Source organism: Procambarus clarkii, chromosome 37 (assembly GCF_040958095.1).
Source record: "Procambarus clarkii isolate CNS0578487 chromosome 37, FALCON_Pclarkii_2.0, whole genome shotgun sequence".
In the NCBI taxonomy this organism is placed as follows: Eukaryota; Metazoa; Arthropoda; class Malacostraca; order Decapoda; family Cambaridae; genus Procambarus; species Procambarus clarkii.
Genome location: NC_091186.1, coordinates 26,677,796 through 26,702,208, shown reverse-complemented (window position 1 = coordinate 26,702,208; position 24,413 = coordinate 26,677,796). Strand labels below are relative to the sequence as shown.

The window sequence follows — 24,413 nt, the reverse complement described above, 5'->3', positions numbered from 1 at the left end:
CTGCCCATTGTTTCTCGCCGGCGCCTGGGATCGAACCCAGGACCACAGGATCACAAGTCCCGCGTGCTGTCCGCTCGGCCGACCGGCTCCCTATGTGGGGAGTATGTGGGGAGTGTGTGTCTAGAAGTATGTCTGAGTATACGTGTGTTCGCCACAGTATGTGGGTTAGCCCATGGGTATGCGGCCTTCATGTGGCAATTGTACGTACGTGGCGAATGAGAGCACACGCATGGGGGGGGGGGAAAGAGTGCCTGGGTATGGGGTGCACAACTCTGCGTGTGTTCACGAATATGAAGGCATGTGCGGGAACATATATTTAAAATGGATATGCGTGGATATGTGGTATTTCCCCCCCCCACTCGTCCCCCTCTCCAGGTTACTGTACGTGGTGTTGCCTCACGTGTCCGCGCTACCAGACACTCCCACCCGCCCGCCACTCCCAAACGTTACCTCCACCTCTTCCATCACCGCCGTTCCGGATACTTCCCCTCTAGTCCATAATATGACCACTGGTCCATATCCTCGACTCGCATCCATGGATCCTGGGTTCGATCCGCGGATAAGAGATAAATAGGTACCGTTCATTTCACCTGATGCCTCTGTTCACCTTGTAATAAATACCCGGGAGTTAAGCAACTGCTGAGGGTTGCATCCTCGGGATTTGTGTGTCCAGAATACACAGCCATATTGCTTTCTCTCTCCGCCTTCCCAAGCCTCTGGTTCTTCTATCCACCCGGAGGCTCTAGGAGAATCGAACTCTGGACCCCTTGTATGTGAAGCAGAGGCTCTATCGACCGAGCTATTGAGAAGTGTTCCTCTGGTCCTTTTTCTCAACGCCTGACCTTGCTTCTCCCAGGGTCGACGTGGAGGGGAAGCCCTTCGCCAAGGCCTCCCACTGGGCCCCCAACAGCTATTCCACGAGGGCGGTCCTGGAGGAGCGGGGTCTCGTCCTCGATGACGTGTCCCACAAGGACGAGGGCGAGTACAGGTGCCAGGTGCAGTTCTACGAGGCTCCGTCCAGGGTGTCGAGGATTACGCTGACTGTGGTGGGTGAGTTTCCTGGCACTCTTGTAGGGGGGGGACTCATTAGAACATAAGAACAAAGGTAACTGTAGAAGGCCTATTGACCCATATGAGGCAGCTCCTCGTATGTTTTAATTAATTGGTGTTTACGAATGACTGGGAATAGGTAAGAATGACTGACAGTGGGTAGAAATTGTTTTATTGACCCCCTTATCCGACTCTATTATCCTTTGCTTTGAAGTTGTGATTAACAAAACTACCGGAACAACGTCCCGTGTAAACGGTTTTACAATATAGTGTCCTCGTTAAAATGAGCAATATCCAAATGCAATTAAAACACTGGTGTACTGGAAACTCAAAATTATCAGTGAATTCTTACATTATAATGTATTATTTCCCATGTTAGTGATTATTGTATTGTACCGGTGTTCCATTATATTGCTGTTTTATTTGCTGTATTTTACTGTAGTATTTTATTATGTTGAAATTTGATCAAATCACCAGTACAAATGGGGGGACCTTTGACAAGCTGCCGGCTTCCTGTCCTCATCGAGGCTATTTGATAGTGGTCCTCGGGTAAATTCATGTAAATATATACACAGGCTTCCTGTACCCAACAAAACGAATTAAATAACTGAACAATTCCAATGTAATTCGTCAGATCCCACGATAAGCTTGGCGATAGAGGGCGGTGGTGTGGTGGGCCGTGCCGGCGTCCCTCGGGAGGTGGAGATGACAGTGTCCGGCAGCAAGCCTCCATTCGCCGTCTCCTGCCTGCTCGACGGTGTGACCTACACCCCCAAGGTCACTTGAGGCTTGTATATCCTGTTTATCTCGTGTATTGATCAGTCTTGGCACTCCTCGAGTAACGCCACGGTGGTTATTGTACTCTGCGAACCATCTTGTACCGAGGCGTGATGTCGAAGCTATCTTAACTCGTCTCTTATCGTCTAGCTCTTAATTAGTATTTAAAATACTCTTTTCCGCTGATAATATCGTCTTGCTTCCGTACCTGCCTCTACTAATTGTTTTTGACTGTCTATATGCTAATACACTAATTACAGGTCTTCCTCTCACGCAGGTGTCATTAATGCACCTGTGATCATTTCGTCGAGGAACGTGTATAGTCAACTTGGCCTGATATGCATTCGAACTTGTTTCTCAAACTTATATAATAATCTCTTTCTCTCTTGTGGTGGGATTTGTGACAATATCTGATAATCTGTCAACGTCTTTCCTGCTTTATTGTTTAAATGTTCAATAAAGTCGTAAGTTTGTTAGGCACAGCTTTCCTTCTCTGTAGACATTTTGATTTTCTGAAACAATTAATTTTTTGTGATAAACGAGTCTCCTGGTGATCCGACTCTTAGTAACTTGCAGGAACTATTAGCTGGTGATTATCTGTATGAAGTTTGGTGGTACTTGTTTTTCACTAATTATTGTTATCTTTAGTGTACAGACACACACTATTGCCTGTTTTCTAAGCCAATAGTTGTTTGCTTTTACTAAATAGCTGAACACTAACAATTGGTACACAAAAGATTTCAAGTTGTCTCTTTGTCTATGTCTGAGGGAGCCGAGCGGACAGCACACTGGGCTTGTGATCCTGTGGTCCCGGGTTCGATCCCGGGCGCCGGCGAGACACAATGGGCAAAGTTTCTTTTACCCTATGCCCCTGTTACCTAGCAGTAAAATAGGTACCTGGGTGTTAGTCAGCTGTCACGGGCTGCTTCCTGGGGGTGGAGGCCTGGTCGAGGACCGGGCCGCGGGGACACTAAAAAGCCCCGAAATCATCTCAAGATAACCTCAAGATTGGGTATCCATGGCGAGATCGCCTCTGAGTTTATGACCTTTGTCGCTTCCATTTCCTCTAGCTGTTTCAGGACCTTTTCCGACATCACTTCAACTTTGGTTAGTATGTGCACTTGAGTGTCCGTTTTCTCAAGTGCAACTCTGATATTACCTAGAAAATGTCCTGAAACCATTTACTGAATACCCAAGGTTTTCTTTATCATTTATTCCATATAAATAGGAGGTGATGAGGTCCTTCCTCTCGTTTGCTTATCCTAATTAGTAAATTAGACGTCTTTCTCTTTACCTGTCTATGGAGCTCCGGAAGCTGGTCATTATCATATTTTTTGTTCCTCTTCTAAATTCTTATCATTCCTTGTTCTTCGATATTTTTTTTCAGCAATTCCCGTATTTCTTGATGTCTGGCTTCTTCCATTTGACCTCCAAGCACTACCTGACGAACTTTGGATTGGTGTCAATATTGGATGCTTTGTCCCTCGGTGTTGTGTTGTATTACTGGCAGTCTTTCATGTCTTGATCTCTCTCTCCCGAGGTCTCCTTCCATCGGTATTCTCTCAAGGATACAAGATCATCCGTAGCTCTCCTTCATGTTTATAAATCCTTATCTGTTGGAAGAGGTTAAGGCCCTCAGCGTTGGAAAGTTGAGACAGGGTTGTGGTGAGGGGGAAAGGTGGTGATGAGGTTAGAGACGAGAGCGGTGATGAGGATGGAGAAGGGTTGTGTGTAGCTGCAGGAGTGTGTGGTGTAGATGCGGGCGAAGGACAGCAGCCCAACACCTGATTGATTCCCCTGGTGTGAGGGAGGCGTGGGAAGGGAGAGATGTGGGTGTAAGGGGGCTGGGGGTTGATGTGGGAGGGTTGGAGCAATGTGTGTGTGTGTGTTGGACGTGTCACTACAAGATTCCCGGTAGTATAGTTTGGGTTCCTTCTCGACACACAATCGGAAATCCCGGGTGAAACAGAAATGGTTGGGCACGTTTCCTTTCACCAGACAGTAAATAGATGTCCGGGTGTTGGTCACTTGTTGAGGCATCACATCCTGAGGGGGAGCTTGAAATAAATAACGAATATATATATTCACAGGCTGACTGTCTCTAACAAAATGAATTATTAATTAAATCTTTGAGCCATATATTTATTACTGTGACCTTATTTTTGTCAATAATTATACGAGAGGTCCTAGTCTTAGAGAATGAGAAGTAACCTCCCAGGATGACCTCAGTTGACCTTGACTCTCTCCTGTACCAGCAGCAGCGGGAGGTAAACAAGTTTATTCTCAAGTGGACGCCCTCAGCCAGCCAGCACGGAGCCAACCTCTTCTGTGATGCAAACAGGACAGCATTGCCAGGCACAGCCTCAGTATCCACCAAGCTCTCTGTGCTCTGTAAGTACCTGCATTGTTCCCTAAAGAGAGAGAGCGAGAGAGAGAGAGAGTGTGTGTGTGTTTGCGCGCGCGAGATTATATATAAAACGGCACACACAAAACATTAATCGCCAACCAACATGAAGTGTTGTTGCCTGTTACAGACCAGCCGGTGGTGGAGGTCCGTCCTGGCATCAACCAGAACCTGGAGAACGTGCAGGAGGGCGACGACGTCAACCTCATATGTGTGGTCGAGGCCAACCCTGCCAGCGCCGACGTCACGTGGATGCATGATGTAATGCAGGCGAGAGCAAGGAGGGACGGGGATAGGCAAGATTAGCAAGGAAAGGGAGGAATGAAGGGAAGGAGAGAGAGCTCAGAGATTTGGGTGGGGGGGATGGGATGTGAGTAGGTGAAGGATGATTAGGTAGTGAGGGATTGGACTACAAACGTGAGCGGTGTGAGGATTGACGGAGGTGAAAGGCTTGGAAAATTAATGGGAAGGGAACTGGCTAGATAAATCCTTTGAAAGCTGTGTGGAGGCATGTTTCAAAGACTAGCCTGTAGTAGGACTGTCAACCCCCCCCCCACCCATTAGATAATTAAGAGGAGTTATGGACAGTGTCGTGTTAAGCACACATGAGTCAATCTGCACCACTGAATTTACCTGAGGGTCACTAACACACTTGTGGCTTACGAGGACAGGAAACCAGCGGCTTATCAAAGGTCCCCTCCCCCCATTTGCCCTAATGAATTTTTCCAGCTAGATGATTCACTTTTCCACTGATCAACACTGACTTTGTAGGGAGAGCATTGCATTGATTCATTTAGAGTGGACACTCAGCGGGGATAAAGTAATATTTAGCATTAAAACCAACATTTATTTATAATGTATTTCTCTTAAAATGAGTTGATTTCATTCAGTAGTGAAATGAAAAGCTTGGAAAATTTTAGTCAAAAGTTAAAGGTTTATACAAACTCAGACAAGTGCTTTCCACTGCACCAAATCACCTCAAGGTCTTCTCCTGCAGGGGAAGATCGTGCTCGAGGAGTCCACCACCAACGTCCTGGAGCTGGAGACCGTCGCTCACTCGTCCTCTGGGAACTACAGCTGCCGCGCCTCCAACAGTGAGGGAACAACCACCTCTGAAAGCCTTCCTCTTCAGGTTAAGTGTGAGTGGCCGTCGTCGCCAGTTGACCAGGTCTTGCTAATCACTAATCAGGGTCGTTCACAATGGGAACCAATAGATAATTTTGGCGTGAAAATAAATAGATAATTCTGAACCTGAAAACAGGTTCTTAACTTCATTTAAGAATCTGATTTTGGGGAAGAAAATAAAATTACAAAGTTAAGCAGAGAAAATAAGCTTTGTTCACTAGGATTCTTTCTCGCAATCTCCCCAATACAAAGCCGTCTCCCCCACACTAAGCTGTCTCCCCCCTCTTACAATCCCCCTCATACCAAGCTGTCTTTCCCCTCTCACAGTCTCCCCACACTAAGCTGTCTCCTCCTCCTCACAACCTCCCCTCACCAAGCTGTCTCCCGATCATTGACCACACTATTATTCCCTAACAGACACCCCAATGTGTGTCGCGAGCCAGAAGGTGGTGACTGTGTCTCGGTCGGCCTTCCTGTTAGGAGAGGTCACCTGCCCTGTAGAGGCATATCCCCCTCCAGACTCCTTCAGGTGAGCTGCAGTTTTACTATACAGGGTACTGAGAGGGCATTGGTGGATAGAGAACATGAAAATAGAGCAAATTTCAAGAAGCTGATTGATCTATGCATGGCAGCTCCAATTTCTAACCACCCAAACTCATTCCATCCAGGCTCATATCCACCCATACTCCCTACATTGTGGCCAGCGATGGCTTTCCCCATATTCATACAGTAATTGTTAGCATCAGGGCCCATTTAGGAACATTTGTAGAGGGGGGGCCCCTCCCCCCTGATTCACAGCCAAGGTCTGTTTTAGTGAAATGATTTATTACAAACATTGTTTTTCTAAACAAAAAATAAAATTATTCAAAATGTAAGTGGACATTGTTAGAAACAAATGATCTTTTTGGGATTTCTAACAACTTTTATTAAAACAAAGATGTTTCTTCTTTCTCTGCAAAGTATTTTAGGATTTTTCTAAGTTTATACTACTAATTTCACATTCAATGGAGATAATTGCCAATTATTCAACCATTCTTGTTGAATCTAAGCTGAATCTAAAACAACCTTAATCTTAACACTTTGTCTTCTGTCTTGGGTCAGATGGGCGATGGTCACACTGACGGGGAAGAAGAAGGTGAACCCGAGCCTCTACCGTAGCAGCGGTCGAGTGCTGGAGTTCATCTCGCTGAAACACACGGCATTGCAACTACACTGTTGGGGCAGAAACGAGATGGGCGAGCAGGAGTACCCATGTGTGTTTAATATTCCTTCACGTGAGTACTATGTCAAATTTTAACCAATTTCTCATCTTTCCATTGACTTTATCCAAAGTGATGATCTTGGTTTTCATTATTTGTATTTTGTGGTTCATATTTTCCGGTTTAATGTGGTTTTTAACTCACGTTTAATTGTGTTCGTCATTGTGGTGCCTGTGTGTGTTTGTGCTCCAATATTCTGTCTCCATCTCACTCGTCTCGTACGTACACTAAAGACCTTAATATACACCCCTCATTCTTAGTAGATGGGAGTGGTCCTTTACCCAGAAGAGTCAACCACACCAGATATGACCCTGATGACTACCATCTGAGGCGGACCATTCACAAGTGAACATGAACAGAGGAAAGCAGTAGTGACATTTATAATTTGGTCTTGAGAGAGGCAGTCCACAAGGTGGACACAAAAACACTTTAGTTACTGAGGAAACTAAGCATGGACATTTTGTAGAATACTGGTAAAAAAAATATTAAATAATTTGATTGTACTTCTAATCAGATAATAAGCTCATTAAAATTCAATTCACCATCTTATCTTACTGACTTGTTTAATGATCTACCATCATCCCTGATCCACAACACCCACCATCATTGTTATTGAACCACATCACTCCACTTTCATTCCACACTGCCATTGTGCACAACCACCACCAACCAACAACCATTCGACATTGCCAGTCCCATTCCATTACCATACTACTTGTGTAAAGAAGGAAATGTAATGTTTATCTCTCAGAATGTTTGGTAATATGTTTATTGTTTGTGATGTGTGTGTATATGTATGTATTAACACGATGTACTGAACGGGGTGAGAATAGCTTCAGCTACCTCATCCCTTTGTGTGTATTTTACATCAATAAACTTATTTCAATTTTAATCCCATTCCAGATCATTTTATATTGACATATCCCACAACACAAACCTACACCATTAACTTTTTCAGCCAAGCCAGAGGCGGTATCTGAGTGTAACGTCACGACCACCAGGATGACTGACACACCTCAAGTGTCTATAGTGGTCAGCTGTGTCTATGGGTTGTCCAGGCATCTCCTACACACCTTCACCTTGAAACTTCTTCACCCAGATGGTAAATGGGAACAGTTTGAGAACAAGGAACCTGTCTTTACCATCTACAGGTAAGTTAGCTCTAGATTTCAATCTTTTTTGTCATTTAGATCATTTATTATGGTTGATATTGCTGATACTGGTAGCAGCTGTAATGATTAAGATAACTGTAATTATTTTAATCATAAAAAATTATTGTCATTATTTCTGTAAAAGACCAACTTGTGCATATAGCTCTGTGTTCTAGTCTATTGTAGTAGATTCTGAGTCACAATTGTGCTCATATAATTTCTACAATCAAAAAATCACTTGTAACAAATTATCAGCTTCTTTGGCACAATTATAAAATTAAGAGTAACAATTAATATAGCTATGATTGAATTTAGTGTTGGTGTATGGTCTTGAGAATATCTTTGCATTAGTGTCTTTATTAATGTGGCTGTAAGCTATGAGATGTCCATCATAGGGACCTTAACTAAGTGTTTGTGAACAGAGAAAATGCTCATGATACACACTGGATGTTTCTCATCGTTCTCATAGTAATTACTCTCACTTGTAGCAGTAATTCATAGCAGAATGTTGTACAGTATTTCAGCTGTAAAAAATCACTGGCGACATCTATCATTGTGTTTGTAAGTTAGTGTATGTATATACACTAACTTATTATTATTATTATTATTAATTATACATTTTCCTAAATACAATTATCTTATTTTGTCTTTTTTCTTTTAATCATTTAATAACCTCTTCACGAGGTTATGCAGTTCCCTTAAGCTGCCCAGGGTGGTGAACATCACTCTTGTTCTGTTTGCTATTCTAATGATGCCTTTGACTCCATTATGTTTGTTTTTGCATGGTTGCCTGAATGTTTTATTTCTGGGGGGAGTCCCTTCAGCTCCCCGGAGCTATATGGGCTGATATGCTAATGTTAGATTTTGGCATCAGTCATGTGTATGGAGTTCAATGGGCCTACCAGAGACCACGAGCTAGAACCTGGCCCCCTCAGAGAGGTAAGGGGAGCAATGGGCTGTAGAAACCCCCGTGTGATTGGAAGCATTCTATGTCTGCCATTGACCGGGTCAATGGCCATTGCTCCCTTTACCTCTCTGAGGGGGCCAGGTTCTGGCTCGTGGTCTCCGGTAGGCCCATTGAACTCCATACACATGACTGATGCCAATGTCTGACATTAGCATATCAGCCCATATAACTCCAGAGAGCCTCCGGGTTTCGCCCCGAAAATGGCGTTTCATTACATTCAACGCTGGTTTTTTACTTGGGTTGTAGGTGGGCTGTAGATAACTGCTTCCACTATTGCCTGAACAGACGACAGTGGATGCCATGTGTTAGTGTTCCCTTGGTAACATTTTTTTCACCCATTTGCGTTTAGCGCACATTTTCTCTAATCAGTTCATTTTAATTATCTATACTACTCACCTATATTATTTTTCCCCCCCTTCTAGGTTGTTATTTTCAAGAACTGTTTTACTTATTCCACAATTTCCATTTGAAAATTAGCTATTATTTCTGGTTTCATCCCCCATGCGTACTCCTTCAATGCCTCTGCTTTGTTGGAGGTTCCATCTTTATTTGTATACTAGATGTTGGGTCTCATTCAATGTAGTGTAGTTGAGTGTGTCTGGATCATCATTAATGCTAAGGGGGATAAGTTGAAGATCCTCTTCAATATTCAAAATCCTGTCTCCTCTCCTCTTCATTCTTCCTCTTATTTTGCTATCTGGTATTATCAGACTATTGTATTAGTTGCTGTTACAACTTTGTCATTAGTCCTTTCCTTGAATTTATTCTTTGACAGTCCATCAGCGTTAGTGTTCTCGATTTTTAGGCTCTTTGCTCTCATATACTCTGCTCTCATGTACCTGGATCTTTTCACTTTTGTAGTAGAAAAAAATCGGTTCCATTATGTCTTCATGTCGTTAAGATGTCTTTATGCTATTCATGTCACTGTTACTAAATTATGCTTATTATTATTTTGAACAATAATGATTTATTTGTAAAACTTTCATAGTAGCGGGTGCCTGTGTGTGTGATGGTACCTGACCACTTATATTCTTCATCCTACGTTTGTGTGGTGCAGGTTAAGGGAAGATGTGCAGTACCAGATAGAGGTGACAGCAACCAACGCTCATGGAACTGGCGAATCTTACGTCTTCAACTACACCCTTCACAGCAGCAATAATTCATTTTCACCATCGGAACCGACGACACTGCCTGCAACCCTTCTGCCACTACCACTGCCTTCATCCTCACCATCATCCTCCCTGCCACCACCACTGTCACCATCCTCACTGCCACCACCACTGCCTTCATCCTCACCATCATCCTCCCTGCCACCACCGCTGTCATCATCCCCACTGCCTGCATCACTACCATCACCACTTCCTTCATCATTTTCACCTTTTCTGGTTTTGTACATTCTGATTTCTGTGGTACTCGTAATGGGTATTTTGTTAGTGGCATTGCTGGTTAAGAAGCTGTGTTTCAACAACCAGGCACGCATGAAGCCTACAGTCAGTAATGGTCACCCTCACCATCACATTCAGGCTAATGGAGGTAATCTGGTCTTGGTTATAAAATAATATGAAATCAACTAGATTAGTACAAGTTTTTGCAGATAATAGGATCCAGTTCTTGTACCCTGTCTCTTAACTATTAATCAACCAGTGGGATGTATCTCTCCTAATGTTTTGTCCTTATGTACACTGAAAGCTGCGTGTGTGTGTGTGCCTGAGGAGTGCTGGGATGCAGGTTCGATCCCAATGTATAACCTAAATATTTTCTCAATGCTTACTACTTAATCATATAGTGTTGTCTGGGTGGAAGTGTTTTGTAAGAAAGTGGTTAATGTATGTATTTGAGTATGCTGTATATAATAATACATGAGGATCACTGTAACGGCATAGTGATCTCCATGAACAGGGGGGGGGGGGGGTTCTGCTGTGGTGTACAAGAAGCAATGTAGTCACAGTGAATGTGAGGGTTGGTGCTGTGGATGCCTGCTCGAGTATAGTGGTGCTTTTAGGATAGTTACCCGTGTCTTCTCCCGAATTACAAGTGCATCATTCAGGAGGTTGGGGGCCGCCTTGTATTTATTTTTGCCCCTGTAGAAAAAATCCAAAATATTGAGCATAGTGGCCACATCATTTAAAATCTCATTTAAAATACATACAGTTGTTACAATCTTATTTTAGATTTTTTTTTTAATAATTTGACTTATCACAATCACATGAAATTTAAAAATACAGAATTATTCTGAAGCTTCATAAAAAAAATATATACAATTGAAGAGATATACTAAACAAAAGTACAGAGATGTTCCTTGAACAAGTGAGATTGCAATATCATGTCTTGCAGGCACAGGTGTAGAGACGCCGTCACTGCTCTATAGTGCATCACACCTGCACGTCTCCCCAGCACACATCACCACAGTAAGTTTTATTCGTTCTGACTCTTGCAAAGTTAAAATTTATATTATGATTGACACTGACGCAGTATATTAGTTTAGTGTTGCAAATTATAGAATATAGGAGAAATTGACAGTGAAAAACAAGCTAGGTATAAAACGTAATGGTGAAAGTTATATATACATTTTTGTATCTGTTTACCAGTGTATATATATATAGTACGAGATATATTATATTGGCCCATAGCATAAATGTCGGCATTTATGTCACCCTGTATTATCTCCCACCTGCAGGCAGACTCATTAGCAAACAATGATGAGAGAGACTTCCTGCTGTCATTGTCCGGGGCTCCTCGTGCATCTATAGACTCCCTGGATGCCTCGCTCGCCAGTGAAGCCTCTGACCTGGGTCATACGGAGGAGGAGGCCATCAGAGTCGTAGTTCCAGTAACGGATTCTCTATCTTCAGCAGTTACAGAGTATTTTTCGTCACCAATCAAAACCATTGAAACTTCTTTATAGAAGTTTTGCAACCAAATTAAAAATATCTTTGGTATCAAGTAAGAGCATTACAGAATAGTGTTAAACAAAAATATATTTTTAACATTCATATTTACTTGTTATTGTATATATATGTCACATTTTAATGTATATAAATTATTGTACATATTTTAAATCATGTTATTTAAAGGTTCCTACTCTATTTTGGATTCATCATGTTTCCAAATAATTTTAACAGAACTATAGTACTTACTCTGTATTCATAACCTATGTCAATGTCCTATTTTTTCCTAATGTACGTGCCATAAATGGCTTGCTGAGCAGCTCTAGTTCTGATGATCAATGACCTTGTGGATTAGTATCATCATGGCTTGAGCAAGAGTCTGCTAATTTGGTATTCCATTACAGTAAGCCATAGAAGTATAGTAGGTTGTCATGTGCAGGACTTTTGTAATCTCTCAGGAACTGGAGTCCTCACTTCCTCCTCCATTTTTATCTTTTTTTTTTTTTTTTTTGAGATATATACAAGAGTTGTTACATTCTTGTACAGCCACTAGTACGCGTAGCGTTTCGGGCAGGTCCCTGGAATACGATCCCCTGCCGCGAAGAATCGTTTTTTCATCCAAGTACACATTTTACTGTTGCGTTAAACAGAGGCTACAGTTAAGGAATTGCGCCCAGTAAATCCTCCCCGGCCAGGATACGAACCCAGGACATAGCGCTCGCGGAACGCCAGGCGAGTGTCTTACCACTACACCACCGAGACTGTGGTGTAGTAAACATCAGATGCATCTCTGGGACACCAGATGTTTTTGGTCCGAGATCACTAAAAGGTGATATGGAAGATAGAAATGTATCGAACAAGTTATTGTACTATCATAGAGCTAAGCATATCCTACATATAAGCAGAGATCTGTTGGTAACCATAATGAGTTCAAGGCTTGGGATCCCCGCTGACCTTTTCACAGGTGTCATGCACAAAGATCTGACTCCGAATCTCACTTCTTGTAGTTACCGAGTGATCTTCCATATGAGGTCTCAATGTTTGGATACAATAATCCAAGTGTGCAAGATCCAAGCACGAGATTGATATAGTTATTCAATTGGATAAATGTCGTGCACCACCACTTGGATTATTGTATCCAAGCATGGTGTCCGTCTTCAGAAAGATAAAGCTGCTTTGGATAAAGTTAACACTGGGCGACAAGAATCATTCCTGAACTAAGTAGACTCCCATACCAAGAATGGTTCACGGCCGCAGGGTTAACAGCACTATAAACCAGAAATGACTGCTGATCTCATAGAAACTTTAAAATATTGAACAACTTGGAGGATATTTCTCTAGACCACTTCTTCAAAATCTCAGATTTAACATAAGGAGCAATGGATTCAAGCTCAAGCCACAATGTACGATAATTTTTTTTTTTCGGTCATAGGGTTATAAAACCACGGAATCTATCCACTGAAGCTGTAAATTTCAAAACCCTGCAACAATTTAAGATCCAGGTAGATTTTATCTTGACAAATTGGGGTGAGGGCTTTGACAAGCCACTGGCTTCCTATCAACTCTAGTGGCTTCGACGAGGACAGTAGCCCCCAGGTAAAATTACATGGCCACATGTATCCCCCCCCACTGTCTGCCTTCAGACCACACAGCCCCCCCCCCCCCCAAATGTCTCCCGATGCCCCTTCAAATCATACGAAAACGCATCAATCCACCTTCAAAACATCAATATTTAGACCACTCTAGCATAGGATCAACCAGTATCTAATACAATACAGGTTGATAGTGTTATACAAAAATAACGTTCAGAAAAACAAATTTGTTAATCTTGCACAACTGCAGTATTTTAATTTCTCATTTACCATGTTGCATTTTGTCCATAACTGCCATATACTGTATCTATATAGGAAACCATTGAATGTACAGATATCAAGAAGCACAAATTGTATCAAGATTGGTAACAGTCTAGGTACTGCATTATGATTGATCTCAAATGTATACTTTTACCGTTATGATTGCTATACCAAATGTATCCTTTATGTGCACTTTCCATGTGTGTGTATGTGTACACACATTGGTGTGCTTCTTCAACCAAATAAAGTCCTATGTACAATAATTCCAAGAACTGAACTCTTTAGTAAAAATGTTCTCAATAAACACACTGAAGTGTCTAGTTGTTGTAATCCCCTCGTTACTGTGGTCATAGTGCCACTGTAGTCTGTCCTTTTGTGGGCAAACCAGTGCAGGAGAGGGCAGGTAGGGGTCAGTTGCCTTCCAAGTAAGTAATTATCAAAAGGCGGCACCAAACCGGGAAGGCTATGTAGCACCATCAAATGTGCGGAATGATCAGAGGGCGCTAAATATCACCAAGGATGCCAATACGAGAACAAAAACGCACAAGGCGAACGATATCAAATGTCACCAAGAATTCTATTGAGGGACAAATTGCCTTCCAAAATGTAGGCTGAACAGACACCTTACCCCGTGTGGGATTGTGTATCAAAGTCAAGGTAATGCATATATCTATCAAGGTGTGTAAGGTCATTGTAATGGACATCAATATTTCGATCATGTATCAGGGGCAAATAGATCATGGCACGTAGCAGCAGGCTAGGGGGGAAACATTCAATTGAGGACAATATGGTTCCCCAGTATGATCAAAAGCTGGAAAGACTGAATATCCCACATCAGTCTATGCTAAGCTAGGTGTTAAATGGGCGCCGTTAGTAAAGTCTGGTTAGTTCTAGACGCACAACCTAAAATTCTGGAAAACTTTGCAGGCATATATGGCCTTAGTGAAAGTCATGTTCGAGGTGACTCAAAAAGTGGCTGGGAACCCAGAAATAATAATAATAAAAAGATTCTACCACCAAATGGAAAGTCAAGTCTTTAGGGCACAGCGAGAAAATAGACAAAAAGGCAAACTTTAAAGCTGTAGTTGATCGCACGAAGTTGTGATGGTGCTGGTCTCCGGGACAGTCAACACTGAGGTTTCATTAGGAAAACACCATAGTAGTTAACACTGACCATACAATAGAAGACCAATATGTTTCTGTCCGTCCTGGACCATTATCAAGCAGTATGTCAGGCGACGTTGACTTCACATGGAGGCGAGGGGGAAGGGGGGGGGGGAGATAAGAGCAGTAGAGAGAGCTAGCATAAACTGGAACCTCTAGAGATAACAGGAACAATGTGACAGAAGTTTCCATCGTGAATGCAGAAAATCTTAACTTACCACCCCGGAGGGAGCCGGTGGCTGAGCGGACAACACTGGACGCGTGATCCTGTGGTCTCTGGTTCGATCCGGGCACCGGCAAGAAAATATGAGTTTTCCCACCCTGATGCCCTTGTTACTTAGCAAATAGATACCTGGGAGTTAATCAGCCGTCACGGGCTGCTTTCTGGGGGAGTGGAGGCCTGGTCGATGACCGGGCCGCGGGGGGACACTAAAAGCCCCAAAATAGCCTCAAGAAGAACCCCTTTTAGGAAAAATGAAGAGCGTGAGGGAACAAGTCTACTACGGAAAAACACTTACCATCCTGAAGGGGTGAGGCGGGGGGGGGGGGGGGGAACAGAATGCATCACCTTACAGGACAAGCCAGAGCCTCGAAGACGTACTTTACATCCGCGTGACAGCATTACAGTTCAGATAGTGAAAATCCCCTTGCACCACAAAGCAAGCAACTATCAAAAGGCACCAAACCGGGAAGGCTATGTAGCACCATCAAATGTGCACTACAAAAGAGGTTAATCAAGGGCTCAAGAGTTAACGTTGGATACAATGGTTAAAATCCCTAGTTCTCCCTCCCATGTGGAGGTGGCATGCATAATTGTTAAAAAAGTAAACCAATCTTTAGTTTTGTTACCGAAGTGCAAACCAAATAATTAGCAAGGTTAATTATACACGGAAGAATTAGATTGCGGTAATAGCTTTTGAACTAGTGCCGAGGCTGGTACTGTGTGCGCCATCGCTTTGTTATCCAAAGTCTGGAAAGCTTAAAGGGATGGGGAAAAGAACTTTGCGAGAACCTTAATATAATCAATTAGCGTGCCTAGCTAAGTTGTGAAGCATAATATGCAAGCTATTTAAGTCATCCTTGGCGAGGCAGGTATCAAATCTCGTTATCGGGATCTTTACTGGCTGCTATAGTCAAAATTGTTTTTGCGGACCAGAAAAACTAGAACTGTCTTAGATAAAATTTATTGGTACGATATAAAACAGATTCTGTAGTTAAACTTTCTGCAGTACAGGTACAAATTTAAAAATACTGGCTTTGTGCCTTTCATAATTAAGATTAAATTTAAAATTTAAAAAAATTTAAGTATAAAAACAGCAAGAAGCTAGCACCAAGTTAAACCACCTACGGTTTACTTTTAAATTTTATCTAAATTTTATCCCCGATGGTCCTCATCCCTGGTGCCAGGGATCTTTCCTCGGGGCGACCTGCCAGCAGGTTACTCCAGTGGAACGTAGTTACAGAATTGGCAACGCCGCTCCTGCTTGAAGTACATGGCTAACAGGCCCAAGGGAAAGAAGATCACAGCCAAATACTTTGTCCACAACGGGAACACCCGAGTCACATCTCCAATCTGCAAAAAGGAAAAAGTTAAAAACCATCTTGCATGATCCTCCAAGTGTTAATTATTCATCAAGTCACCCTTCCCCATTAAAACTGAAATTCTTACCCTACAACTCGGGCAATTCCCATCTCTCGGGACATGGATGGGAAGAATGTTAAAGGGGAAGGGCTGAGAAGAACGTTCCTGCCTCTGTAGATTCCAGAGGCGCGCGGTCTGCTGAAGTGAGCGGCGAAGAAGATCATCTCGAGGGGTGACTAGGAGGTGGGAGAAAAAGTAGAATAATTTCTAATGCGAGAAAAAATTACCAAATTAATCTTTGTATCTTTAGATACTTACACGTAGAGTAATTCGACCTGCGGTTCTCCGATGCAGAAGCCATATGGCAGGCCGCAACTGTAATATTACAAATTTATTAAAACCAAGTAGAAAACAAAGAGCCTTTACAGCTTTTTAGTAGATAAAAAAGCTTAAAATCCGTTGCAACATTTGTCACGTTAGTCAGTTACATTCCTACTTAATTAAGTTACTAGCAAAGAGTTTAGAAGCCTAGAGAACTTCATAATATTGCTTACTTAAAAAAAAAAAAGCCAGAGACATTGAAATAATTAAGTGATAATATCTTTGTGGCAACTCCCACCTGTCAGCGTGGGTGACGCTGACAGGCTCTGACGACTGCTCTGTCAACGCCCACTTTTTGCCAGTAAGCTTAATCTATAACGCTTCAGTTACATCAATATCAAACTAAGCTAACCTTGCTGCGCTCTCATTGGAGACATTACCACCAATCAAAACACGTAACTACGAGAAAGTTTCTCTGCGTTAAAGTACAGGTGAAGTCAGTGGGGAAGACCCGGGTGTTCTGACAGCTGCTGGCCGACTCCTGCCCCAAGTAACCTTGTGTGAAGCCTCGAACCAGCCACCGAACCATTCCCGTGTGATTCGTAAAGCAATAAATCATTCTTAACTTTTAATATCTTCATAATTATTCGATACAACGCTTTCATCTGATAAATACCTTACCTGGCCCCGAGTTCATATAATTTAAGAATGTTCACTTAATAATTTACAGTATATTCATTTGATGACATATATCAATGTGGTTTGGCTTCTAGTATGATTCAGTGAATCTTTAAACTGGAGTCAGCAACTCGAAGCAAACTGTCCAAGTGTATTTGGCACAGACGTCGCATTATCTTACAAGTTACTGGATTTTTCACATTATATTTGTTAGCATAGATTTTATTTATATACCACAAGGGGTAACCGGTGGTGTCCGGGTCTGTCTCGCCTCCGCTGCCCAACCACTTGGGGTGGACGGTAGAGCGACGGTCTTGCTTCATGCAGGTTTTTTTGTACTTTTACATGCCAAGGCACACGACATAAATAAAAAAAATACAATAAAAATGGTACAAGAAACAAAGGGGACAGAAGTACCACCACCACAACACAAAAGCACAAAACAACAGGTAACGCAATAACTAGCATCAAACAAGAACAAATAATCAAGTACAGGTCACTCCTTAAAACGGAACATTGACAAGGACAATCTCGGACAAACAGATATTTCTATTTTTTTAGATTTATGGTAAGTGCAGCAGGTGTAAAAATTCATCATTTAGAAGAGAATCATATATCTATTCCAAATGCACCTGGGCAGTTTGCTTTGTTTTGCTGACGGCAGTTCACGGTCACTCGATTCACAGTCATACTGGAATGGAAAACACATCGTATGTATATACTGTCTGTGTTATTAAGTGAACATCTTAAGTGATATGAAATCGGGGCCAGGTAGGGTAATTATCCAAAGGATGCGTTGCATCTAATAATTCTGAAGACATTATAAGCGAAGATAGATTTATTGCTTCACGAAACACATGGGAATGGTTCGGTGGCTGCCTCGAGGCTTCACACAAGGTTACTTGGGGCAGGAGTCGGCCAGTAGCTGGCAGAACGCCAGGGTCTGGTTCACCAATTACTACCTTCCTCTGACGCAGAGATTGTTCTCGTAGTTCTTTTGCTACATTGAGGAGTGTTGTGATAGGTATTCGGGATGGCACCGGTTGGAGCTCAGTATGGTAAGATAAAAGAATTAAAAAGTAGGTGTAGTACTTAGGTTAATGTTATTACATGCATTTTTAACACTTAAACTTGTTAAATTTCTTATTTTCTTCGTAAATTAACTTTGATAAATTAAGCACTATGAAAATTTCATAAGTTTGTCTTGGTTGCAAATTGCTTAAATAAGACAATTGACTAGTATAATTTTTTTTATTTTCAACGTTTGCAGTTCCAGCCTACCGCATGGCCTCGGGCTCTTCAAGCCGCAGGTCGGAACATGCCCGCTGTAAGTACCTAGAATTAATTGGTCACTTTGTTTATACTTTTCTAGTCACGCCAGGAAAATTAAGAATTTTCTACTCTTCTAGTGCATCCACTCGCTCGTCCTGGGCGCGCCACTGCCCACAACTACAGCAGTATGGACACGGGAGGGCCTGGCTTGACTGATCTACTGAGCCGCCCCTCTGAGGGAACCTTCGTAAATATGCCACGGGATGGCTCTTGCCCACGGTGTGGGGTAAGTGCTTTATGTTCTCCTGTATTCAAACCTGTACACTTGAATCGTCGTAACTTCGGTTAATTATTCTTTTTAATGCTTCATTCAAACAGCTTGGTGACATTACCCGGGTGTTTCCTCTGTGGAGTAAGTGCGTAGCCTGCTTCTGCTTCCCCCTCGGCCTGATAGCCCTGTGCTTCAGTTACGAGGACCGTTGCTCTGCTTGTGACTACGTCTCGCCCCAATAAGGCTGAAATGACCGTCCAGTACAGTACAACTGGACGGTTTTCCCCGAAAGATGCTTGAAACAAAGGCTCTTGTTGGACCGTCGGGATGATAAAAAACAAAATTGATAAAATTTAGTGTTTAGGGCTCGCATTTTAAGTAAATCTCTTGACAGTCTTAAATTTTTATTGAACTATAACTTTTTAAATTTTATTGTATGAATTTTAAACTTCTGCTTTTGGCTCTGTACACAATAAATTTTATCTAAACTGATGTCTTTTACTATCATACTAAACTATAAATTGGGCTAAAGTTTCCTGGCCGTTTAAACTTAAATGGCAACCAATCTTAAACCTAGGCTGAAATCTGATTGAAATTCACGCCATAAATCTTGGCTGGCGTAAATGTTACTCTAACACACCTGCCTAAATCTGTCACAACTGGCAGGAACGTTGCCAGAAACTATTAGGTTTGAATGTTGGTTTATTTAACCTATTTGACCACCTAACCCATGCAATATTTTCTTTCTCTCTCTCTCTCTCTCTCTCTCTCCACAAGCTTGTCATAACAAATATTATACATGAACACTGTCTAACAGAACCTGCTGTCTAGTTTACTTTGCACATGTTCATTAACATTTCCAGGGTTGCCTTTGAAAAGATGAGGTACCCTAAAGCCGGTAGGTGTTGCCTGGGCGCGCCCTCTGGCCGCTGCAGGCGGTAGGAAGTTTTGGTATTGTTAGCCATTAATATTAAGGGAGCCGAGCGGACAGCACGCTGGACTTATGATCCTGTGGTCCCGGGTTCGATCACGGGCGCCGGAGAGAAACAATAGGCAGAGTTTCTTTCACCCTATGCCCCTGTTACCTAGCAGTAAAATAGGTACCTGGGTGTTGGTCAGCTGTCACGGGCTGCTTCCTGGGGGTGGAGGCCTGGTAGAGGACCGGGACACTAAAGCCCCGAAATCTTCAAGATAACCTCAAGAATACTCCGGCAGGAGGGGGTGGGAAGGGATGGTTTTGAAGTCTGCCATAAAGTCCTCTATGCAACTGCCGAACCCCTGTTAATTGGAAAAACTGTTTGCACACCACTAGACATAACTTCCCGGTTTGATCCCCCTCCCCGCTCAGCTCGTTGTCGCCGTCTGGGGGCTTAGTGGGCGGCTGCCGGAGTGTGATGCTCCTTGGGACAGTCCTCTGTCCTTTTCTAGCCTTGTGCTCCTGCTGCCGTCCTCTCCAATTCTGCTGGGCATCTTTTCCTTTTCCTTCTGTTTCGTTTTTCTCCCCCCTCTTCTCCTATCTGCTTGCCGTTTCCTGCCGACCTTTTGCTCGTTCTGGTTCTTCCCTTGGACTTCTTCTACTTTGACGCCCGGGTGCTTGAGGAGGCATACTCTTGCACCCGTAGAACTGCGGTACCCGACGTCGAGAGCGAGGGGAACCTTTTATTGTCAATCCCCACTTCGTCACTGAACCCGATCTCGACGGACTGTCGGTTTCTTAAGGTGGCGTTTGTGGGGCGTATACTCACGACGCACCCCTAGGAGGCCCCGACAAGATCGGCGATAGCTTCTTGTTGGGTGTCCTGCCTCTAATTGTGGCTCCATGGTGGGTGTGGGGGCACATTCGTGAGTGAATTCGTAATTTCGTCAAGATGATAACCCCTGTTTCGGCTGTTTCTGGCTTACCTTTTCAGGCTCGTGGGGTGGGCGACCAAGCCCCCGAGTCGGTCCGTATTGGAAGACCGGGCTCTGTAGCCTCCGCTGCATTGGGCCCCGACCTTGCTCCTCCTTTGGCCTCTCTGACTCCTTCCCCTGGCTCCCCTCCCTCCTCTGTGGTTGGGTCGAGCCCCAAGCCCCCAGTGGTGACTACCTCGTCCCCTGGCGCGGCTCCTTCTCTAGTTGTTACTACTGCGCCTTTTAACCCCTCTCTCTGGGGGTTCTCACCGCCGTTCTCGTCACGGCCGCCCTCGCTCGATTCCTTCCAGTTCTGCTACCTATCAAGCCTTGTTTGGTCCCGCTTCGTGGGCCAAATATTTTGATCTCCTCCCTCTTGATTCTGCGCCTCCTGACGATTTCTCCCTTCATCGACATCTCATTGATTCCGTGGATGCCTCCATTACTTTTAACCCCACTCGTCTCGGTACGCGTGTCGTTGCTGCTCCTTCTCAGGATGCTGCTTCCCGCTTGGCTGCCTTATCCTGCCTTGGCGAGACCCCCGTTCGGGTCTCGAAGAACGTCCAGTTGAATGCCAGTGTTGGCACTATTTTGCTCCCGCCCCATGTTGCAACCGGTGTTCGGGACCTACGCGACTGCCACGACGATATTCGACATATCCTCGCTGCCCAGGGCCATTCTATTCTCCAGGTGGACACGTTTACTCGTCCCCCTCGTGGTAGTCGCCGTCAACCCCTCCGGGTTGTGAAGATTACCTTTGATGGTAGGACCCTTCCACCCTCTGTCATTCTTGCTGGTGCCAGGTGCTCTGTCCAGGAGTACATTCCTTCTCCTCGGCTCTGCAACAAGTGCTGGAGGTTTGGGCATGGTGCCCTCCGCTGCTCCGGGACTGTCTCTCTCTGTCCTTTGTGTGGTGGCGAAGGTCACTCTAAGTCGGAGTGCGCTTCTCCCCAGGCTCGTTGCCTCAACTGCGGTGAGGCCCATCCTACCTTCTCCCGTGCGTGTGTCCATTACAAGCTTGAGGCAGCCGTCCTCAACTTGAAGCACCGGGAGCGTTTATCTTTTCCTGAGGCGAGGCGCCAGGTTCGCCGGCTCCCGCCTTATGCTAATATCTCTTATGCTCGCGTGTTGCGCTCTTCCTCTCCTCGTCCTTCCCGCCTTCCTCAGACTCACAACCGTTTCCAGGCCTTGGACCCTGATGCGCCCACTGCCCCCTCCTCTGTCCCTTTGGGTTCTCTCCCGAAGGATCCTCCTCCTGGTCCTCTGTCTGGGGTTCCCCTTCCTTCTACCCGGTCTGTCGTGTCTTCTGTGTCTCCTTCCTCGTCCCCCTCCGATCCTCCTTCCCATCCTCTTCCTCCATCTATCGGCTCTCCCCGCCGCCTGTCGGTGCGGGCGGATGTCCATCGCTCTCCTAACGGCCGTCGTGTGTGCTCTCGTTCGGCTTCTCCTGTTGAGACACTGGAATCCGTTGCCCGGTACGTAGTTGCTGGGACACCGGTCTCTTTAAGTCAGAAGCGTAAGCCTGGCTCCTCTCCTTCCTCTTCCCCGGCGGGTAAGAAGGCTTCGCTTTCTTCCTCAGCTCCTCCTTCTGGCTCTGTTGCTCCTTCCACTCCCGTTTCAGTGCTTGCGCCCCCTGTTCCTGCTATGGAGGTTTCTTTGGCCCCTGCTTCCCTTTCGGTTGCTGCTCTTGCTGGGGTGCGCTCCTCTCTTTCTACTCCCCCTCTTCCTGCTGCTGTCCTTGACTGCTCCTCTCCGTTGTCTCCTCCTCCTCCTCCTCCTCCTCCTCCTCCGGACCCTGCCCGCCCACCTCTGATCTGTTCTCCCGTTTCCTTCCCTCCGTCTTTGCTCAGTTTACCCATGCCCCCTAACCCTGACTTTGCTGACCCTGATCCCGACCCTGATATTCTTTAACGTGCTCTGTTGGTCTTTCGCCTTTGTTTCTTCCTTGTTCTCTGTTTTTGTCCTTTCTCTTCTCGTCGTTGTCCATTCTTCAATGGAACGTTCGAGGTTATTACGCCAATTTCCTCGAACTCCAACTTCTGGTTTCGCGGTTTTCGCCCCTTTGTGTCTGTCTCCAGGAGCCGATGCTTGGTGCTCGTCCTGGTCGTTTTCGTGGCTATTCCTTTCTCTCCCCCCCCCCCCCAGCCATTGCTGGGGCTTCTAATTCTTCTGCTCTCTTGATTCGGGCTGATGTTCCCTTTGTTCCTTTACTTTTTCCTTCGCCTCTCCATTGTTCTGCTGCTCGTATCTTTGTGGGGAAATGGTACACAGTTTGTTCCATTTATCTCCCCCCGGGTGTCCCGCTCTCTCTTCCTGATTTGAAACACCTCCTAGACTCCTTGCCGGAGCCTGTGCTCCTGCTGGGTGACTTCAATTGTCGTCATTCTCTTTGGGGTGACGTTCTGACGAATACCCGGGGTCGCCTCCTTGAGCCGTTTCTCCTCTCTTCTTCCCTGTCTCTTCTGAATTCTGGTGAGCCCACTCATTTGGACTCTCGAACTCGCACCCTTTCTTGTCTTGATCTTTCTCTCTGCTCTTCTTCTCTTTACTTAGATTTCACATGGCAGGTTCTTGATGACCTCCATGGAAGTGATCATTTCCCCATCCTTGTTTCCTTTTTCTCTTTTCGCCCTTCCCTCTCTTTCCCTAGGTGGCAGTTTGCTAAGGCGGACTGGACCCTGTTTTCCCTCAGTGCTACTCTCTCTGACCTCTCCCTTCTGCCCCTCTCTCGCGCTCTCCTCCTTTTTCATGACACTGTCTTCGACGCTGCCCTCCGCTCTATTCCTCGCTCTTCCTCTCGGGGTCCACGGAAGTGCGTTCCCTGGTGGAATGCGGACTGTGCTCGGGCTGTCCGCTGTAAGCGTGCAGCCTGGAAGAAGCACCGCCGTAGGCAGACGACCGATTCTTTTCTTTTCTTTCGGAAAGCGAGTGCGGTGGCCCGTAGGGCCATCCGTACGGCTAAACGTGAATGTTGGGCATCTTATGTCTCGACAATTACGTCCGAAACCCCTCTGGCCCAGATCTGGAAGCGTATCCGCAAGATAGCGGGTAAGTTCGTTCCCGATGTTTCACCGGTCCTTCACCTCCATGATACTCTTGTGGCGGACCCGTTGCAGGTCGCTTCCGAACTGGGTTCCCACTTTTCTTCTGTTAGCTCTGGTCTTCATCTTCCCCAATCTTTCCTTCTTCGTAAACCTGTCCTTGAGTCTCGTCCTTTAGATTTCTGCACTCATCTTCAGCTTCCCTATAATGATCCCTTCTCTCTCTCCGAACTTCGTTCTGCCCTGGCCCTCTGCGGTTCTACGGCGGCGGGCTCCGATGGTATTCATTATGAGATGCTTCGCCATCTCCCTCCGAGCACGTCTCAGTATTTACTGAGTCTGTATAATCGGATCTGGGAGTCGTCGTCGGTCCCTGAGGACTGGCTCGATGCCGTTGTCCTCCCTGTTCGCAAACCAGGGTCTCTGGGTACTTCCCCTAAGGACTTTCGCCCTATTGCTCTCACAAGTTGTGTCTGCAAACTCTTTGAACGTATGGTTAACGTTCGTCTGATGTGGTTCCTGGAACACCATCACCTCCTCTCCCCTTCTCAATTTGGTTTCCGCAAGTGCCGCAGCACGACAGATGTCCTGGTGAACTTGGAGGTCTATATACGTACTGCTTTTGCTGCGAAGACCTCCGTTGTTGCCGTCCTTTTTGACCTAGAAAAGGCTTACGACACCACTTGGCGTTATCATATCCTATCTCAACTTCATTCTTTT

At 44.8% G+C, this 24,413-nt stretch overlaps 3 protein-coding genes across 4 annotated transcripts in view; 2 read left to right on the top strand and 1 right to left on the bottom strand.

The window, feature by feature from the left end:
- Nucleotides 1–13,791, top strand: part of LOC123765877 (uncharacterized) — a 29,058-nt gene extending 15,267 nt beyond the window's left edge. Inside the window, exons 3-13 of the mRNA XM_045754712.2 lie at nt 857–1,050; nt 1,685–1,827; nt 4,086–4,218; nt 4,362–4,492; nt 5,229–5,370; nt 5,774–5,885; nt 6,458–6,630; nt 7,574–7,766; nt 9,791–10,266; nt 11,068–11,141; nt 11,411–13,791. Coding sequence (XP_045610668.2) covers nt 857–1,050; nt 1,685–1,827; nt 4,086–4,218; nt 4,362–4,492; nt 5,229–5,370; nt 5,774–5,885; nt 6,458–6,630; nt 7,574–7,766; nt 9,791–10,266; nt 11,068–11,141; nt 11,411–11,638 — 1,999 coding nt within the window. The 3' untranslated portion in view covers nt 11,639–13,791. The remainder of the gene's footprint in view (nt 1–856; nt 1,051–1,684; nt 1,828–4,085; nt 4,219–4,361; nt 4,493–5,228; nt 5,371–5,773; nt 5,886–6,457; nt 6,631–7,573; nt 7,767–9,790; nt 10,267–11,067; nt 11,142–11,410) is intronic.
- Nucleotides 13,792–15,806: 2,015 nt separating this feature from the next.
- On the bottom strand, nt 15,807–17,111 carry LOC123766012 (uncharacterized). Its single transcript, XM_045754875.2, has 4 exons — nt 16,954–17,111; nt 16,539–16,595; nt 16,308–16,456; nt 15,807–16,211 (listed from the first exon to the last, which is right to left on the bottom strand). The coding sequence occupies exons 1-4, from the start codon at nt 16,976–16,978 to the stop codon at nt 16,077–16,079; spliced, it is 366 nt and encodes a 121-aa protein (XP_045610831.1). The 5' UTR covers nt 16,979–17,111; the 3' UTR covers nt 15,807–16,076.
- Nucleotides 17,112–18,126: 1,015 nt separating this feature from the next.
- On the top strand, nt 18,127–19,251 carry LOC123766011 (uncharacterized). 2 transcript variants are annotated; one of them, XM_045754873.2, is made up of 4 exons: nt 18,127–18,277; nt 18,490–18,546; nt 18,629–18,777; nt 18,870–19,251. In XM_045754873.2, the coding sequence occupies exons 1-4, from the start codon at nt 18,253–18,255 to the stop codon at nt 19,002–19,004; spliced, it is 366 nt and encodes a 121-aa protein (XP_045610829.2). In that variant the 5' UTR covers nt 18,127–18,252; the 3' UTR covers nt 19,005–19,251. The 2 variants fall into 2 exon arrangements, with proteins under 2 accessions (XP_045610829.2, XP_045610828.2); XM_045754872.2 differs by having other exon boundaries at nt 18,147–18,298.
- The last annotated feature ends 5,162 nt before the right edge of the window (nt 19,252–24,413 follow it).

Bases quoted from the DNA above. Each gene is read 5' to 3' on its own strand.
- LOC123766012 (XM_045754875.2), bottom strand. From the start codon at position 16,978: ATGTCTCCAATGAGAGCGCAGCAAG. The intron at 16,457-16,538 runs GTAAGTATCTAA...CCCACCTCCTAG, and splicing joins CAGGTCGAATTACTCTACGT to TCACCCCTCGAGATGATCTT. The intron at 16,212-16,307 runs GTAAGAATTTCA...TCCTTTTTGCAG, and splicing joins GGAATTGCCCGAGTTGTAGG to ATTGGAGATGTGACTCGGGT.
- LOC123766011 (XM_045754872.2), top strand. From the start codon at position 18,253: ATGGCACCGGTTGGAGCTCAGTATGGTAAGATAAAAGAATTAAAAA. The intron at 18,299-18,489 runs GTAGGTGTAGTA...CAACGTTTGCAG, and splicing joins TAAGATAAAAGAATTAAAAA to TTCCAGCCTACCGCATGGCC. The intron at 18,778-18,869 runs GTAAGTGCTTTA...TCATTCAAACAG, and splicing joins GCTCTTGCCCACGGTGTGGG to CTTGGTGACATTACCCGGGT.